The following is an 18,208-nucleotide window of genomic DNA, read 5'->3' as shown; positions in this document are numbered from 1 at the left end:
GACAGGCACTTAGAGCTTTAACTGGAGAAGCAGGCAGGTCAGATGTTTACTATTTTGTTCATTAAAAACAAAAGACTGGGGCTTCCCTGGTGGCGCAGTGGTTGAGAGTCCGCCTGCCGATGCAGGGGACACGGGTTCGTGCCCCAGTCCGGGAAGATCCCACATGCCGCGGAGCGGCTGGGCCCGTGAGCCATGGCCACTGGGCCTGCGCGTCCAGAGCTTGTGCTCCGCAACGGGAGAGGCCACAACAGTGAGAGGCCCGCGTACCGCTAAAAAAACAAAACAAAACAAAACAAAAGACTGCTCCTCTCCCTCCCCACTATTTTTTTTCCCCAACGTTTTAAAGCTGTACAGGGTTTTGGCTGAGCTTCTACCCTTGGCAGAAAAAAGCCTCCTCACCACCGACCCAAGGAAGAGCCTGGTCACCAGGTGCTGTGGACGGAGACCAGAGGGCCAGACAGGGGAGAAGCCCGGCTTGACTTTAGAAAGATACGGGCCACCCGGGAGGAAGGGGCGGAAGAGACGTTTCCGAAAGGACAGGCTCTGGTTCAAGTCTCTGTTCTGCCAGAGCCTGGAGACAGAGACAGACGAGGGCCTTGACTCCGTCTGTAAGTGTTGGGACCGCCCCTGCCCCACGCCTGAGCCTGCAGCGCAGACTGCAGGGCGCGAAATGACACGGACGGGGTGTGAAGCTGGGCTGCCTCCGCACACAGAAGCTGCTTGTCGCCTCCCTCTGCTGTGAGGCTGCCGCCCTGGCCTGTCCCTTCAGGTGACATCACCCCTCTGAGGCTCCCTTGCCAGCACTTCAATCCTCGCAACTGGCCTCAACCCCAATCCCCCACCTGCTCCCGCCCCCTGCACGTGCATCGTCGGGCGTCTGTGCGGGCCATGTGCGCCGCCATCAATTTCCCCAGCCTCCCATCGACCTGCTGGAGCCGCGCCCAGGCCCACGGTGGGGGTCTAAGCACAGATGGAACCCCCCAAGAGACCTTCCCTAACCCCCCCCCCGGTGCAAATCCTCTCTACCCTGCCTGCCTCTTCTGGTGAACAGGACCAGTGCAGAACGTGACAGAAGGTGAGAAAGGAGAATAACCCCCTGAACGGTAAGTGGCAGGCATGTCACCTGTGTGCCAGAAGTTCTCCCGGGGGTACAGAGAGTCTGCCCTTCTGTGATTCTGCCCAGAGCCGGGAAACCGGAGGCCCACAGTGACTGCTCTGTGAAGGTCGTGCTGTATGTCAGAATGTGGCAACCGAGGGGGAACCGGAGGGGGGCAGCTGCACAGAAACCTCCGTCCCACATAAATAATTACCAGCAGGGAACATGACCCTCGGCTGTTTCCGAAAGTGCCTGCCAACAGCTCCACCACCTGCTGTTTGCAGAGTCAGACCCACAGAAGCTCTCACCGCAGACTGCCGGCTCTGTGTTACACGGCTGGGGACCGCAGGCCGTGGAACTCACACACCCCTGCCACCTAGCTCGGTACTCCTGCCACCTCACCACCCCGGCCCACCTTCCAGATCATTTACACACGTCCAAAGGGGTGGGCGCCAGGACAGATACTGAGGGGAGCTTCACGGCTTCTACACCTCCATCTAGGGAAGCGCCTCTGTGTCTCTATTTTTTTTCTCCAATCTGTGTCAAAAGAGTCTCAAGATCCCACAGCTGGGACAGAAGGAGGGAAGAGAGAGAAGAGGAAGGGAGAAAGGAAAAAGAAAATGCTCCCGGCGGGGGGGGGGGGGCTTTTCTGAAGGCACACCCCCATCCCCGTGTGGTCTCCAGGGGGCCTGCATGAGGCTGCTTCACTGCCCAGGCCTGGCAAAGGCAGCCCAACCACAGCCCCTTCCACGTGCTGCTCCCTCTGGCCCCCCTGCCCAAGTCACAGGGCAGCTCCACCAGGCGTGACTGCACATGGCTTTGTTCATCACAGCCTTGCAAGCGCACGAGCCAAATACAAAGAAGGAGCTGACTAAGTCTGTCACCACTGGGAAGAAGCCAGGGCTCCTCCTTACCAAGAAGAACTTTTAAAAAAGTGATGAATTTTCAATTCCCCAAGGCAACGTAAAGAGAAAGAACTCTGAGCACAGCCTGGGGCACGCCTCCTGTGACCTACCTGCTTGGCAGGCCCACATCTGAGATGCAGAGAAATGGGGCAGATCGCAGACTCCGCCTGCTCCTGGTAATTCTCAGGAGGCCACGTGATCCGAATTCCGATTTCTCAGGGAAGGGCCGCCTGGCCGGCACAGACAGCGGCACGCCTGGGAGTGGTGTTCCTCCCGGTTAATTAATGAGCCGGCAGCTGGGGCACAGACAGGTCTCCTGCGCCGTGACCCAGCACCCCGAGAGCACTGGGCCTGCCTGATAAGATGAGCCTCCTCCACCCAGGCGAAGAGCGACATAGGTGCTTCCGAGGCCCAGCAAGCTCCCCCGTAAAAAGGGCGGAGTTCACATCCAAGCTCATCTACCACAACACCCGCCATCCTACGTGCCACCTGCTTCGGGGGCCAGGCTGCAGCCAGTCCACATCTTCAGGTGAGGGCAGAACAGGGCCCATGGCAGGACAGTCACTCCCTCCCAGCCACACTGCCCTGGGGCCTAGCCTGTGAGTGGGCATCACTCAGTAAATATTTGTGGGATGACTGAGTGCACAGACGTCCTGCCTCAACTCTGCCATCAGTTCTCTACTTCCAAGCAGCTCCGGAAAACCTGAGGGCTGTTCTAGACTCAAGACAGTGGTTAGTGGTCCGTGGCCAAATCCTGCTGACATATGGGATCTATTTCAGCCTCACCAGGCTTTTTTTTTTTTTTTAATTAATTAATTTAGTTAGTTAGTTAGTTTTTTGGCTGTGCTGCGTGGCATGTGGGATCTTAGTTCCCTGACCAGGGATCGAACCTGTGTCCCCTGCATTGGAAGCGGAGAGTCTTAACCACTGGACCACCAGGAAGTCCCCTCACCAGGCTTTTAAAAAGATATGAATTAGTTGCCAATGCTTACAAATTAGAGAAGATTTATCTAGAAAAAGTAAAAGCAAGCAAACAGCCAAAGAAAGAAAAAGGAGAGGCGGTTTTCTTCTTATTTTTCTGCATCAGAAGGTCTGGCCACCCTGGCCCACATCCCTGCCCGCTTGAGGCCGGTGACGCGCTCTCCAGCCGGACGGAGGCCCCCAACCTGCCTCACCGGCCTTCTCACCTGCTGGCCCCGCAGCCATCTGAGTCTGCGCACTGCAATCCAGGGTCAGGTGGCCAGTCGGAAGTGCTTCGCTGGCTCCTCCTGGCTCCCCCAGCCCCAGTATGACCCCCATCCTACTCCTGCGCACTCAGCACTGTGGCCCGTGCTTTCCAATGGCCAACAGTGACTTGAACCGGAGAGAAAATGGATGTTCCTTCTCCCCACCAGAAGGGAACCAGAATTGCTCTAAGAAGCTGAAGGTAACCCCAGTTATAGACCTGTGTTCAAGAGCAGCGTGCCGTCAGCACACTGCTCCTTCCTAGCAGAATGTAGGTGTATCAGGAACCGCATCATGACAGAAATTAACACCACGTGCTGGTCTGACGTCACAGCAGCACCACTGCGACGGGGCTCTGCTCTCTTTATGGTACATGACCTCCTCCATCTTAAAGCCTACAAAACCCGAGTACCCGAGACTCATGGGCCAGAGAGAAAAACAGGGGGCAGAGATGGGAATGTGGTTAATGCAGTCATACCCACAAGCCACATGAGGCTGCAGGACCTGTTCCTTTTCTAAACACCTCCTTTGAAGGAATCATTTGCGCAAAAGCACCCGGTCTCTGGGAGTCCTGTGGCCAGAAGCCCTCAAGGTCCACGACAAAGTCAAGCAATAAGCACGGCCTGAGTCCTGACCTTGTTTCCATGAAATGCAGGATGTCCCCGGGTCTCAGGCACTTTTCCTGCTGGTAGTACGCGTGTGGCAGGAACTGAAACCGCAGCTCGTACACCCGGAACTTGTTCTGTTTCTCCCCCATAGAGAAGGACTCCTGGACATCAATTTTCTCCAACACCTAGAACCAGATTGACAGACAGAAACCAATTTGCCCAAAGCCTGGGACTGAGTATTACAAGTGGGTTATGGGAAAACTGAGAGTTTGCAGGGACAGGGGCTGGGACCACAGGCCAAAATCCCAGAGAAACTCCAACAAGCTCTGCTGGTGTAGATCCCTCGGTGGGTGGGGAGAGAGACGCCCCCACACCCTGTAGGCACACCTCCAGAGAACGGCCTGAGGCTGGAGGGGGCAGGCTCCAGCGGGGCTGGTGAGCTGACCCAGAAGATGTCCTGATTCTTAAGGCACGAAGAATGCTGCAGACCAGTGATTACCTTTAAAGCTTCCTGATCCATCCCTGCTTAGCACCTGGCAGAGAAAGCCTCCCTCTCACTGGGTGGAGTCTAAGCCAGCGTCTGAACAGCTGGCAAAGGCTGTTCTGCCCGGATGGGAGAAGAGTTGGGAGGACGGATGGGAGGATGCAGGAAAACGCCTGCAGCCAGCCTGCAGCCCTGGGTCCCAGGGAGACAATTACCTCCCCGAGGCACACCCTGGTGAGCTGCTTCTTCAGGCTTTTCACTTTCTTCAGCGCTTTCTTGGTGTTGAACACAGGCACGCGCATCATGGGCGTCTTGATGTTGGCGCTGGCCACCATGAGAATCTCCCTCAACCTGTCACAGAACAAGGGCACATCTGGCCGTAAGAGGTACCCCGATTCTTTACTTTTGCGAGGCCTTTCTCATAAAGATGTCACAGTTCTTTGAGGATCTGCGAGAGACCACAGGATCTCGTGGGGGAGATATGCTGATCAGGGAGTCCCAGCTCTGGCCCCGCGTGTGACAGCAAGGGACTCTTCTGTCAGCTTCCTCCGCTGGAGCACGAGCTCCTCAAGGACAGGGCTGTGTCTTCTTCCTGTTTCCTATCACCTGTGCCTCGCAATACAGCGTGGGTGCTTACTGAACGAATAAGAGATGCAGGGAAGGGAAGCAGCGTCTGCAGCGCTCCCACTGGGCACAGGGACCACGGCTAGACCTCGGCCATGGCTCAGTCAGCCTGCACGGCCCGACTGCATGGTGCACCCCGCCCTCCTCCCTCCCACAGGAAGCTGGGGAGCCTGTGTCACTCTGCTAAAAAGTAGCCGGGCCAGGCAGGCGAGCCTGATCTCTTTTCTTTCCTCTCACCCAGCGACCACCAGCCTGCCAGGTGTGTACTTTTACCTGAAGGGCCAGGGCCCCTTTGGGTCATGTTCTAGGTGAGTGGCGCCCCCGAAGTTGGGCAACCAGACGGCCTGACCCCGGGAGTATGTAGTTTCACAAGCATCTCAGGTAACTTGGATACAGGAGTTGGTGGAGAGATAAATGGAGATGCTAAGAGGCCTGGGCATGGATCCAACCACAGAAGCCCATTGGGCTCTGGAAATTCCAACCCTGACCCCTGCTTTGATGACACCGTCTCTCTCTCTCTCTCTCTAATGAAATGACTTCCTCCCCAGGAGTGGGCTAGGACAGACCCAGCCCCTGCACCCTCGCAGTCCCCCACCTGGGAATGCCCAGGGTGACATTCATCTCGCCTCTGCCGGCAAAGTGGAAGGTGTTCAGGGTCATCTGCGTGGAGGGCTCCCCGATGCTCTGTGCGGCCAACAGGCCCACGGCCTCTCCCGGGTCACACAGCGAGCGCTGCCACTTCAGCTGCAGAAGAGTCCTCAACCTGGAGGTGGGGCAGGGGACAGCAGGAGTCAGGGGCACAGACACTACCTGCCTGTCAGGAGCTGTCAATGCCACCCACAAGCAGGGCACATGGACCTGTTACCTCTCCCTCTTTCTGGGCTTGTTTTTTCCTAAGCAAATGGTCCTTCTAAGCCTTAAATTCCGGCCAGTGACCCTGAAATGTCCTAAATGACACAGCACAGAGCCCAGCTGGGTAGCTGAAGCTCTAGATGTCCAGGCTCGGACTGTTCACGTTCACCCTGAGAACGTCCCGGAACTAGTGAGCTCACTATTCACGTGTCCCTTTGTTAATTCTTTTTTTGCCCAGTAGTTGTGACGGCTTGGAGAGGGCTTAAACCTCCCTCTGTACAAACTAGGAAGAGGTTCACTGAGCAATTATGGGGATATGGGGGGGAGGCGGGAAGGGGGTGCTTACTTTCTTAATTAGTGCAAATGGCTACAGGCCACATCGGAAGTGTGCGCGCTCCACAACTTTATAATTCACTAACCCTTCTTCCTACGGATGCCGGCCCTTTTAGAACAGCCAAGGAACACTGTATTACCCCGGAACGTAGGACAAGGAAGCGGCTCAACAAACAGCGACTAAATGGGACATTACGTCTGAACACAGAGGAAGGTAACAGAACTACGTTTCTACGCAAGTTCTTTTCAAAAGTCAGACTTTCTGCTGACCTGATGTGTCTTCTCTCCCTGCTACTTCAAACCAGTGAAGGGTTGGCAGCTTCTGACCAGATTCCCTGATTCTCACATAACCGTGCCCACCACACCACACTCAAGAGAGGGGCCACCTGTGCAGGGCTCTGTCCCCAAAGAGCGCTCTTCTCCGTCGTGGCCCAGATGGGGGGTGCACTCCTGCCTACCTGCTCTCATCCGTCCCACAGGCCTCAGGGCCTGCAAGGCACCCTCTGTTTCACTTCCCTCCTTCTTGCTGGGGCCTTGAACCCAGGAGGCTGCCAGAGTGGGCGGGGAAGGGCCTGAGAAGCAGATTCTCCCTGTGTGTGTGCTGTGCAATAAATCAATGTCATTACCGGTCCAGAGAGAGCTCCGATTTCTCGTAACTCCTCTCTGCTTGAGCTGCCCACTCGCGACTGTAGTCATCCACCTTCTTTTCAAATGTTTCCGACACTGACGCAAAGTAGATGTCTGGGCGCCAGACAGACAGACTGGGGTCAGGACAAGGAGACGCCTTCTTCTGGTATTTCCTCCGGCTTTGCTCATCTAACTCAGCCCACATCCTCAACATCTGAAAGGAAGGATGGGCCTCAGCTATGCTGGAGGACACCAGGAATAGGCTTCTCTTCCTGGGACGCCCAGTAAGATAAGGCGTATCAGAGGCACTGGCTTCAAATGAGAACAGGGGAAAGAGACAGAAACCTGACGGCAATGAGAAGGCCATCTTGACATCTGAAACGCGGAGAAACCGAATCCATCCCAGGGCGCACTGCTTTACCACGACTCTACAAGCGATTCGTCCTGGCCCTTCAAGCACAGGCAGGGTGACCACGTTAAGTTACTGTCCAAACTGAGTGTCTTGTAGCGTAAAACGGGGCACTATTAATAATAATACTGGGATGAGAGGCAAAGCCAGGGCTGTCTCAGGTCAACAAGGACACAGTCACCACAAGCCAGGTGACTGTGCTGGATCCCTGTCTGTCCCCCACCCAGGCTTTCCCACGCTCGGTGCCCCAAAGCGCTCCCCTGCCTCCTGGCTCCCAGCTGTGCTTGGCTGACGGGAGGTCCCAGAAGCAGAAGGGCATGTGGGAGGAGAGCGAGGCTGGGCATTCATCCCCCGCCCTCTCTAATGGATCTCGGAGCCCAGAACTCTACTGAGGGCTCCTGTCAGGTGGCCTCTGCCCACGGCCACCCTCTCCACTCCTGGTGACTGTTCCTGCCTGTGGGGGGCGGGTGGGAACCCAACTTACCAGCCCTAGTTTCCTGGAACCCTGTCCACACCTCTGTAAAGATTCCCTTCCTTAAATCCCTATTTGAGTGCCATGTTTCCTGACCAGCACTGAATGAAGCCAGATTTCATGACTGTACCTTCCACCGGGAAAACAACTCCTTCCCTCATCCCCTCAACCCCTGACTGATCGCCCACCCCCGCCCCCCACCGAACCCCAGCATTACCTGGTGAGTCTCGGGGCTGCGGCCGTTCTGGTTTGCGCCCTCGAGGTTCAAGGCTTTCACAGCTGCTTGAATTTTCTGGGAATAATTCAAGAAGGCGCCTTTTCTCAGCAGGGTGTTGGAATGCTTGCTTTGCCATTTTTTGATGGCTTTGAAGTGGCGGAGAGCTTTCTGGGGATCTGCTCTGGATAAAACTTCATGGAGGTGCTTCGATTTCATTATCACCTAAACAAACAGACCACACAGACAAAACCAAAGAGATGAGGGCGTAACACAAGGGCCACGTCACACAACTTCACAGGACGGAGGTGGCCCGTGTGGAGCCCTCACGATGCCCCTGGGGGGGTCTGAGCACCCACTGCTAACCAGGGCCCTCACTCTGTGCCAGTCAGACTTGGGAGCTGGCGGTCTCAGGAGCTGAGGTCACGGGGGAGAGACCGTGACACTCAGAGTCCCTCCAGAACATGGCGCCACCAAGATGGGAAGGAGCCAACCCCGGAGTACAACCTTCAATTCGACCACCTGCTTCATGACCTTGGACAGGCCATGTCAGTTTCAGTTTCCCAAACTGTAAAACAGGGTGACTGCTGGGCCAACGGTGACGATCGCTCTCGGGGCGGTAAGGTGTGGTAGGAAAACCGCGGGCTTGTGTGTCAGAGGGCCTGGGTGCAGACACAAGCCCTGCCACTCACCAGCTCGTCCCTGAAACCCTGCCACTCAGCTACCTTGGCTGTAAAATGGGCAGAGGGCCACCTGCGTCCCCAGGCTGCAGGGAGGAGGAAGGGAGACAGCAGCCATGGTGCGCTCTAGTTTAGGGCCCGGCACAAGGCAAATGCCCCACACGGTGCAGTTTTTCTAGACGTGTGCGTGCCTCTCTGCCATCTCACGGGATGAAGCACACAGAGGGAGGGGCTCTGACAAGGTCAGGCGTTCCAAGGCATCGCCTGGTGCTTTTGAACTCTTCCCACCCTAGTTTTCAGCGGCCACTCTGAGTGGCAAAGCTCAGGGCGGGAGGCCCACTGCACGGCCCCCGCCCCACGACCCACAGGCGCGGGGGACCGGCACACTACCTCACAGTTGCTGGCGAGGAAGGGGAACTGCTTGGGCTGCAGGAACTGTGTCTTGGGGATGTCCAGGCCGTCCTCCCCATACAGGAACTGCACCACGCTGCCGTCGCTGTCGCGGACTGTCAGGTCGTACTGGACGACCAGCCCCTCCAGGTGCTTGATGATGCACCTGTACAGGGACCACTGGCTCAGCGCCCACCGGGCCACCTCCCAGGGCAGCCTCTGATGGAGCGGATGGAGGGCAGAAAAGGGGACTGCTGTCCTGCAGCCAGGCAAGCCCCCAGGACAGGCTGGCTCCCGTGCCCCAGGCTCTGAGCTACAGCACCTCGTGGCCAGGGGCTGCAGCCACGTGTCCTGAGGAGGTTGGCTGCCCCGCTCGACCCCGACTCCCAGCTCCAGCCCCAGCTGCTGGGACCACTGCCTGCTCCGTTGCTCCCTGACATGGCAGGGCTCCCCAGGGACCAGTGTCCTTAGACCCAGGAGGCAGGCAAAGCAGCGGGGCTGTCGCCCCATCCAATGCTTCTCTCACGCCATTAGTCCAGAGACTGTCAGGGACAAAGGGGACCTTAGGAACTAAATGCTGACGTGACAGCCCTAACCCGGTGCCTTTTTTCCTCAGTGCTCCCAGCGGTCAGCTGCCGCCCTCAACCTGCCCCCCTCTGCTGCCCTGGTGCTGGCCTTAGCTTACTTCTCTGGCCACCCTGCCTTGGTTTCTCCTCCTGCCACCTTCAGAGGGGGTCTCCTAGGAGCCACTGTTCCCCTGAGCTCCAAGGACAGAGCTCGGCACTATCTTCTCGGCACCCAGCCCGGGGCCTGGCGAGGCTGGAGCTGAGCATCCTTGTCCCCTTTGCTGCAGATGCTGAGGTACCAGGCACCTCGCAGGGCTGCAGCTCTCGGCAGCAGCCACAGCCCTGGAGGCTGCATCTCCAGGCCTCTCCCGAGCTTCAGGCCCCCTCCCTGGAACAATCCCCTTGCTTATCCTGCTGCTGCCCCCTCACGCCAGCCACAACTTTCTCTCTCCCCTCTGCAGCGTCTTGCTTTCTGTCCACCGTGCCACTGTGCTGCCACTCAGGCCTAACGCCTCCTGCCTCTTGTTCATTTCAGCCGGTTGCTCCACGTCTTCGCCGCGTCGGATTCTCCCTTTCCATCGCCACCCACAAGAGGCAGCCTTCCAACCTACGGCCCCTCCTGTCTGAAGGAAGGCACTCGCCCTTCCTGCCGTGACCCTCCACCGGCAGAGGGGTCCTGCGGACCGCTGTGCCCTTTGCCCCAGTGGCTGCCGCTCTTCATGCCAGCCCGGATCCCCAACACCCTCCTCTTCCCTGCTCTGCATTCAGATGGCCCCCGACACAGATCCCCCACCCCCAGACTCAGGCGATCACTCGATTCCTAGCTTTTTCTACACTCCACAGGTATCCCTGAATGATTTAAGAGGATGGAGGTGGGGCGTAACCCCTGCTCACAGGTGGATCTGGCCCTGTAATCCACGCCGGATGCAGGAACTCAGGGCGCACCAGCCCAGACCTGCTTGTTTAACCTCCTCTCTGGGAGGAAAGGGAACACGGAGCTTCTCTGGCTGGCCTGTTTGGGCAGGTGGGAGGTTGAAGCTTAAAACTGAGACCAGCCTGGCTCCGAGTGCCGGACCCAAGGGGCCTGGAATCCTCTCTGCCCCAACCGCAGAGCCCTCCCGGGGGGCAGGACCAGTGCATCACCACCCAGGACCTTCCTCCCAGGGAAAGGCGCACACGCTGACGCACGGGCCCTTCCTATAAACCTCTGAGCTCACACTTTACCGATCCTCTAGGAGGGGTAGGATATCGGCTATTTTCTGTCTTGGGCCACCCGTGGACATTTTTTTCTAGAAGTTTTTTCATCCAAAGGGATCTTAAGTGAATTGTCAATGAAAATGTGAAAAAAATGACAGAGGTGAATGGACCTGAGACGCTGATGCCACCTAAAGGTGGCAGAGCAGGTGCTCTTTACCTTTGGAGGTAGCCGGAGCGGCTGGTCTTCACAGCCGTGTCCACCAGACCCTCTCGCCCGGCCATGCAGTGGAAGAAGAACTCCTGTGGGAGAAGCGGGGACCCAGGTCCCAGGGGTGGCAGTGAGGACGGTGTGCTTCCTAAGGGTGGCTCAAGCCAGTGCCCCTGGCAGCTCTGACGTCTCCCACGGCCCCAGGGACTCCTGCCCTCCCCTGGGGTTGCCTCTGTCTCATTCTGCCCGAGCACAGAGGGACAAATGTTCCAGCTCCCGTTCCCAGGAGTCTGTCCTCAGTGCCATGTCCCACACCCCACACGCATCCCATTTTCCAAACAGAAACGGCACTGGTGCCTCATCATGTAGGGTTTTCCAAAATTCCACAACGAGACATGGGTTTATAACAGTAATCAGCAAACATGTACATACATACACACACACACGTGCCGATAAAAGATAACGTGACTCGAGCTAAAACTCTATGAAATGACCCCATCCCCCACTCTGATGCTGCCTTTACCACTCCTCTGTTTCATTCCATGAAGTCAATCGTTTCATGATGCACGAAGGGGTCGCAACCAGAGTACAGAACTCTCTGGTCTGCGTCAGCTTTCCACCACCCTTCGCCAGGGGCCACGGATGGCCACTGGAGAGTCCGTGTGGGACTGAGGGAGGAGCCCTGGGAGCAGCTGGTGGCCCTGACACAAAGGGTCGGTCCCGTTCACAACCTGGACTTAGCTGTCTGACAAGAGGCGTCCTTGCAGAGACGCGCTAGACCAGGGAACAGAAGGTACTCACAGTCGAAAAGCCATTTCTGCCAAGTGTGAGGAGAAAACCTTTCTCTTAAGGGAGAGTTTTGTTGCTGACTGAGGAAAAACTAGACATTTGCTACCGCTGGTCAATTTTCCCAAGGTCAAGGAGGAGCCAGGGAGGTTCTCTTAGGGAAGCTTTGTGAAATAAGTCTCTGTGATGCTCCTTTTGGCCACAGAGAGCACCCTGGTGAGGGGCCTCGCCGTCCCCAGCTGCCCTCAGATGCAGGGAAGAACCGGTGGAGAAAGGGCGCAGAGCAGGAAGAGGCAGAGCTGGGATTGGTCTTATTCATCTTCCCATTCATCAGCAATCCCTCCCGAGCACCCACAATGCGCTAGGCACCGTGCTGGGCTCTGGCATTATGATGGTGAACACGACATGGCTGTGTCCTCTTGGTCCTTGCAGGCCCCAGGGTCTAGTGGGTAAGCAGGGATAGCCTAGCACTTATTACTTGGCTGTCTTTGCTTAAAGCTGCTGGTGAAAGTCACAGGCCTCTTACTGTTGAGCTTAAGAGATGAGGAGAACAGCCCAAAGGAAAACCCAAACTACATACAGGAGGCTTGATGCCGGTGAGGAATCTGCCAGTGACGAAGCCGCCAGCCCTGGGGGTGAACTCATACGGCTCGAAGCAGGGCAGTGACTTGCCAGATGCCATCAGCGGGGGTCTCCGGCCTTCCAGTTCGATCTGGCCCAGCAGGCACGAGATCTGGGAGAAAGGAAACCCAAAGGCAGCTGAAGACCCACATGCTCGTTAAATGATGCTCCGTCCCAGCAGGGGATGGGGGGGGCCTGCTCTTCCAGAAACACTGCATGGGATCCAAGCTCCTGAAGGCCAGCCTAGATTGCTAAACGAGCCCAGAAAGCTGACCTTCCAGGAAGATAACTATGTCTTCCTTTCCATGACGGCAATTTTCGCATTTGGACTCAGTTGAAACGGACGGTGTTTGTAAAGGCAGCCATGTTTCAGAAGCATCGCGTGTTATACTTGGACAGGACCCCCAGGTCCTAACGGGGAAACTGAGACTAGCAGAAAAAGTAGTTTAACTGCGATCTTTAACATTCTCAGGTCAAAAGAGAATAAAACTGACTATTAATGTTCTTGTGGGGAGAAGAGCAGCAGGTCTGGATTTTATTTAGTCGCAAGGGCTTCCCGATGGCCTCCAGCCTTTTAAGCCCATTCCTGTTGCTCTCTACTCACCAGATAATGAGATGGTCCTTGAGACCCTCTCAAGGTCATCAAGATATTTTTTAAAAGTTGCTAAAATTTGTGAAAATGCTGTGATAGCACTGCAGTAATTGGTCCCCCATAACGAGCCAAAAATTAAAGGTTAAGAAACCTCTAGGACAATGCCTATAATGTAACACTGAATGAAAAGCGCAGATCGTGCAACATTTCAGGATCTCAGCTAAGATTATAAATACACACACACCGTGTTTATATATAATGTGACTATGTATAATAATACAGTGTGTAAGTTTACAACATGGATCTGTTTGGTACACGTCAGTATCTGGATACTTGTGTCGGTATCTGTCTATAACACTTAACGGTGGTTAGCGCCTGCACTGATTTCGACATACTTTTGTATTTTTCAGTACTTGCCACATTTCGAATGGAATGTGGATCCTTTCAAAAATAGAAACAAATCTGAGAAGTGCCTCCTGCAACTACCCCACCCTTCTGCAAACCAGCCAGCACCCGCCTCGGCTCACACCTGCATGGTATTCACAGTTGAACCTTTGGCTCCAGACTGCACCATCATCTGCAAGTTGTTCTCTGGGAACTGTCTGTGCAGGCCGAAAGGCATGCATGCCTGCAGATGGAACACACGCACTGGTCAGTGACTCACCCTCTTGGGAATCCCAGGTTCAGAAGGTAAATCCAGGATGCAGAAGCCAACACAGACTATTTATCTAGAGAGAAGCGCCAGGTCCCACGCGAGCTAAGAAGTCTCACCCGGCATCAACCCTTTGGCTAGAAGCCCTGGAGAGAAGTCTACAGGATGGCCCAGTACAGCAGAAACTTACACAGCATTTTAAATCAACTATACTCCAATAACAACTAAAAAAAAGAGGATGGCCCAGGGTGCTGCGTTCTCTTGACACCTCTGCCAGGAAGCCGGAAAGGAGATGCAGAGGGGCCAGCATCTCCAGTTCGTGATTCTGAAAAGCAGCTGGTTAAAAATAAAACCTAAGGTGGTGCCCTTGGGAACCTGTCCAGCAGAGCATGGCCTGGCCCTGGACAGTAGCAATGATGACCAATGTCTGTGTCACATTCACGTTTCCCAACATGCTGCCCAAATACCAAGCAGGAGGCTCACCTTGGCTCCTGGGCCAGCGGAAGCTAGCAAAGCCCCCAGGGGGACCAGGGAGATGCTGAGGTGGGGGGAGCTCTGAGTCTATCTAAGCTTCTGCCTAGGGTTGCAGAGACCCAGCCCCACACAGGAGAGGCAGAGTGGGTGGAAAGAGATGGAGGAACAAGAGATAATCCTAAGATGCTTCTGAGACAACGCCCCACCTGCAGCGTCCCCAGTCAGCCCTGGAAGCTGAGCCTCCTTGTTTTCACGCGGTACTGGAGGGCTCCTCTGAACCACGACTCTCAAGGACGGAACTGAACCAAAAGGTCTGCATTCTTGGCCGCTGAGGGGATGCTGACAGCCAGTCAGAGGACTCCACGAGCAAACACTGACTTCTGCTGGGCACTGGCCACGCCTCCCTCCCTCCTCCTCAGGTGGGGCCTCAAGGCCCAGGAGGCAGGATGAGGGCCAGGTGGGCTCCTTCAAGCCGCAGGACTGGGAGCGCCAGCTCTGGGCTGAGAAGGCGAGAGAACGGGGTCTGCCAGCCTGGCTCGTGCGGGGACGTCCCTCTCCTTTCTCAGCTGCGCAGGAAGGGGCTCTGGAGGACTGGCAGGGCGCTCACCTCACCCAGGGCACTGTGCAGATTAGCTCCTAAATCCTCCCTGCAAGCCCACGAGGCAGGTGCTCTTCCCATCCCCAACCCCCTGGGGGAGGACACCTGGCTCAGACCGCTCACATCACACAAGGCCCGAGATCTCACAGCAAGTCCACGGCAGAGCCAGGATGCGAACCCAGGCCTTCACCCCTGGGTCCCCCATATAAGCAGCACTGGTGGTTTTGATCCTTCATTCTGCCCCTCCACCCTGCAGTGGCCCCTGGGAAAGATTTCCTTCCGTCCCCTTTAATGCAGTTACCCCAAAATACAAACATTTAAAATGAAAAATAGTGGGGAATTCCCTGGTGGTCCAGTAGTTAGGACTCGGTGTTTTCACTGCCAAGGACCTGGGTTCAATCCCTGGTCGGGTAACTAAGATCCTACAAGCTGTGCGTGGTCAAAAAAAAAAAAGGAAAAAAGAAAAATAGTGCAATGTCTTCTTTCTCAGCATTCGTCAAAGACCTCTCCAGACCCCAACGGGGTGAGGGAATGAAGCCCTTGGCTTTTCAAAACGATCAATTCTACTCGCCCCACCTCACGTCTCACCTAGTCAGCTATTAAACAGCCAAATTGCTCCAAAGAGCCCAGAGCGAGAATCAAAATGTAATTTTTTAAAACACCAGCATTCAAAATGGTGGTGGTAAGTGCACACACTGCTGGACTAACCTTGTTAATTTCATTGCTGTAATGATTCACTTCCTCCTTGAACTTCAGATCAATCATGTTAAAATCCCTCTGGTCTTTGCCCAGATGGGCATCCTGCCACTTCCCTCGGACCTCATCACACGATGCCACTTCTGGAAGGTTTAACGCAGCCCTGACAGCCTAGAATGAGAAAAGGACAACATCGAGGGCTGCAGCCAAGTGAGGAGGGTGTGGAGCCCAGCCAACCCTCTGCGGCAGGCAGTAGCCACCCAGGCCCTCCTCACCCGGGGCCCACAGTGGGTGGACTCCTCAATGATCCTGTGTCTCCTGACATCTGCCTTTGGCTTGACCAGAATGTCTTCCACGCCTGTGAAGTGAAACAGACAAGCCTGGATGCGACCGGGCCTGACTTCTCACCAGGCTGTGAACTTGGTGAGGTCAGGGCATGGAGCATGGTGCCACGCATGCAGGAAACACTTGGACAATGATGGTGACATTCATATCACCATTAAGAGACTGCTACCATCTCTTACGGGCTTACCATTTTACAAAGGACAAAACTTAAGGCTCGAACTTGAGCCCAGAGTTACAGTGGCAGAGAGTAAATCCAAGCCCACGTCCCAAACTTGTGCCTTAGCCACCAGCTATACTCCCTCCATTCAATAAAAACATGTTGGATGGATGGGCTAGAAGTGAAGATGACGTTTTGGGTGAAAGACTGAGTTTGAGGAAAGAAGAGAGGGAGGGAGAGGACATCCTAGTTTTGACTCCCAGGAGTCACACTGCGTAGGGCCCAGCCTATGTGGTTGTGAGAACGCGTGTGCAGGCACACACACAGACGTGCTCGAGCCTGGGGGACAGGGACCACCACCGCAGGGTCCCCGTCATTGCACTGGAAGGAGGAGAGCCTGGGTCACTTCAGTTAAGCCTGTCCTTCTGGCTTCAAAGGGCTGAGGAATTCCTCACCTTGGGCAAGAAGTCTTCCCACTTTCTCTTTCAATGAACTACCTTCTGTCTACATCTGAGAGCTACTGGACTCCAAAGTCCCTCGGCCAAGGTCTGAGTGGGAAGGGAGACAAAGGCTGCACTGTTCCAAAGCGGGGCTAAGGTGGCTGGGACTCCCACATGCAAAGTCCTGGAAGCTTGAGAGCCTTTAAAGAACTTGTGTGAGCAGGAGGGGAAAGAAACTGTCCCTCTGCGAGGAAGCCACAACCATGAAAGTGGGCCCTTCCATGGGGTCAGCTCCAGACCGCCTTGCCGTCCCTCCAGCGGCCTCCGGCTGCGAGGGCTAGAAGGCACCACGGCTAGCCCGGCCTCCCCTCCGAGCTCGACGCCCAGCTTGGCCCTGCGCCCTCCCAGTCTCTCGGCACCAGATGGTCTTTGCACCTTGGCCAACTTCTCCTCGTACCATGTGCTGAGCAGAGCTGCCTGTTAGGTTTGATCCTCGTCACTGTCTGGGTGTGGGATCTTCCTCTACTTTTCGCTTTGAAAGATATTTGCTCAAGGGTGTTCATCCCAGCAATATCGTGACAACCAGGAAAGAGCTTAAACGTCTAATAACAGGAACTGGTTAAATAAGCTACGGTACATCTACACAAGTAGAAGAGTCTGTAGCCGCAGACCTGAGGATGTCGGTTTATATTTGCTCACCCAAGAGGACATTTATAAAACACATCTGCGGGCTTCCCTGGTGGCACAGTGGTTGAGAGTCTGCCTGCCGATGCAGGGGACGCGGGTTCGTGCCCTGGTCCGGGAAGATCCCACGTGCTGTGGAGCGGCTGGGCCCGAGAGCCATGGCCGCTGAGCCTGCGCGTCCGGAGCCTGTGCTCCGCAACGGGAGAGGCCACAACAGTGAGAAGCCCGCATACCGCAAAAAAAAACAAAACAAAACACATCTGCACCTGGAGGGAGGGGAGCAGATTACAAAACACTAGGTCGTGTAGGATCCCCTTTTTTCTGAATGTGTTTGCACTTGGCAAGTCTAGAAAGACACACATCAAATCGACATTGGTGGTTATCCCTGGCAGTTGAATGCTGGGTGATTTTAAATTATTTTCACACCTGTACTACATTATTTTGACTTGTCCACGATTAATATAAATTATACAATTACGCAGGCCCCGCTGCAGGCCAACGAGCCAACTCCAGCTGCGGCAGGCCCACCGGCCCCACGTCTACACGGACACGGGGACTCAGTCCCACCGCTGCTGGTCTTGTCGGCTGGACGATTCCCACGCTCACTGGGGCTCCTGTTCAGCACGCAGCCCGTCACCCACTCCTCACAGGAAACTGCCGGAGGGCTCGGACTCCGCTCTGCGCACCTGGAGACACGCTGCCCTGAATGAGCTCGGGGCACAAAAGGTATCTGCACACGTGTTTTCTTTACAAAGCCAACTTCCTGAACAGCGGGCTCTCATTTCCAGGGAGGAAACCAGAGAGTTCCTCTTCTTATCTTAGGATCACCTGACAGGTCTGCCCCAACGTGGTGTTTCCAACCTCACCTGCTGCGTCGGGAGGTGTAGGCAGCTCTGACAACAGGGAGGGCCCTAGATGGAGTGCGGAGGATTCTGCACTGGAGGATTCTGGAAGGGCACTTGCAAGAGAGAATGGAGGTGAGTGTGAGTGTGAAAACATCGGTCTCAGGGACCGAAAACCAGAAAGGGTGGGGTTGAGAAAGGGACAGAATGGAAATAGAGATGAGGGTACAGGGGGGTGTCATTCTGTGCTATGTGAAGAAACATGGGATTGGGGGGCAGGGGAAGCACTGAGAAGGAGCAAGGCTGTGAAGTGTGGCTGGTGGCCAAGTGAGGATGCCTTTGTCGAAGGAGCCCGGCTGTTCCCCTGGAGGCTGCCAGGAGAGCCGGGGAGACATGCTGGTGTGCGTGCTGGCCAGGGGAGGGGGCCCCAGG

At 55.7% G+C, this 18,208-nt stretch overlaps 1 protein-coding gene across 1 annotated transcript in view; it reads right to left on the bottom strand.

Annotated features, from left to right (window-relative positions):
* The window catches only part of POLR1A (RNA polymerase I subunit A), a 76,625-nt gene that overhangs the window by 7,760 nt on the left and 50,657 nt on the right, over positions 1 to 18,208 (bottom strand). Inside the window, exons 17-27 of the mRNA XM_030837474.2 lie at positions 15,584 to 15,666; positions 15,321 to 15,479; positions 13,418 to 13,516; positions 12,256 to 12,408; positions 10,899 to 10,981; positions 8,919 to 9,084; positions 7,852 to 8,073; positions 6,753 to 6,967; positions 5,537 to 5,704; positions 4,533 to 4,668; positions 3,861 to 4,018 (exon numbers count right to left, since the gene is read on the bottom strand). Of these exons, the coding sequence (XP_030693334.1) occupies positions 3,861 to 4,018; positions 4,533 to 4,668; positions 5,537 to 5,704; positions 6,753 to 6,967; positions 7,852 to 8,073; positions 8,919 to 9,084; positions 10,899 to 10,981; positions 12,256 to 12,408; positions 13,418 to 13,516; positions 15,321 to 15,479; positions 15,584 to 15,666 (1,642 nt within the window). The remainder of the gene's footprint in view (positions 1 to 3,860; positions 4,019 to 4,532; positions 4,669 to 5,536; positions 5,705 to 6,752; positions 6,968 to 7,851; positions 8,074 to 8,918; positions 9,085 to 10,898; positions 10,982 to 12,255; positions 12,409 to 13,417; positions 13,517 to 15,320; positions 15,480 to 15,583; positions 15,667 to 18,208) is intronic.

This window comes from Globicephala melas, chromosome 12 (genome assembly GCF_963455315.2).
Source record: "Globicephala melas chromosome 12, mGloMel1.2, whole genome shotgun sequence".
NCBI lineage: Eukaryota > Metazoa > Chordata > Mammalia > Artiodactyla > Delphinidae > Globicephala > Globicephala melas.
The sequence above is the reverse complement of the archived record's forward strand: the minus strand, read 5'-3'. Positions and strand labels throughout refer to the sequence as shown.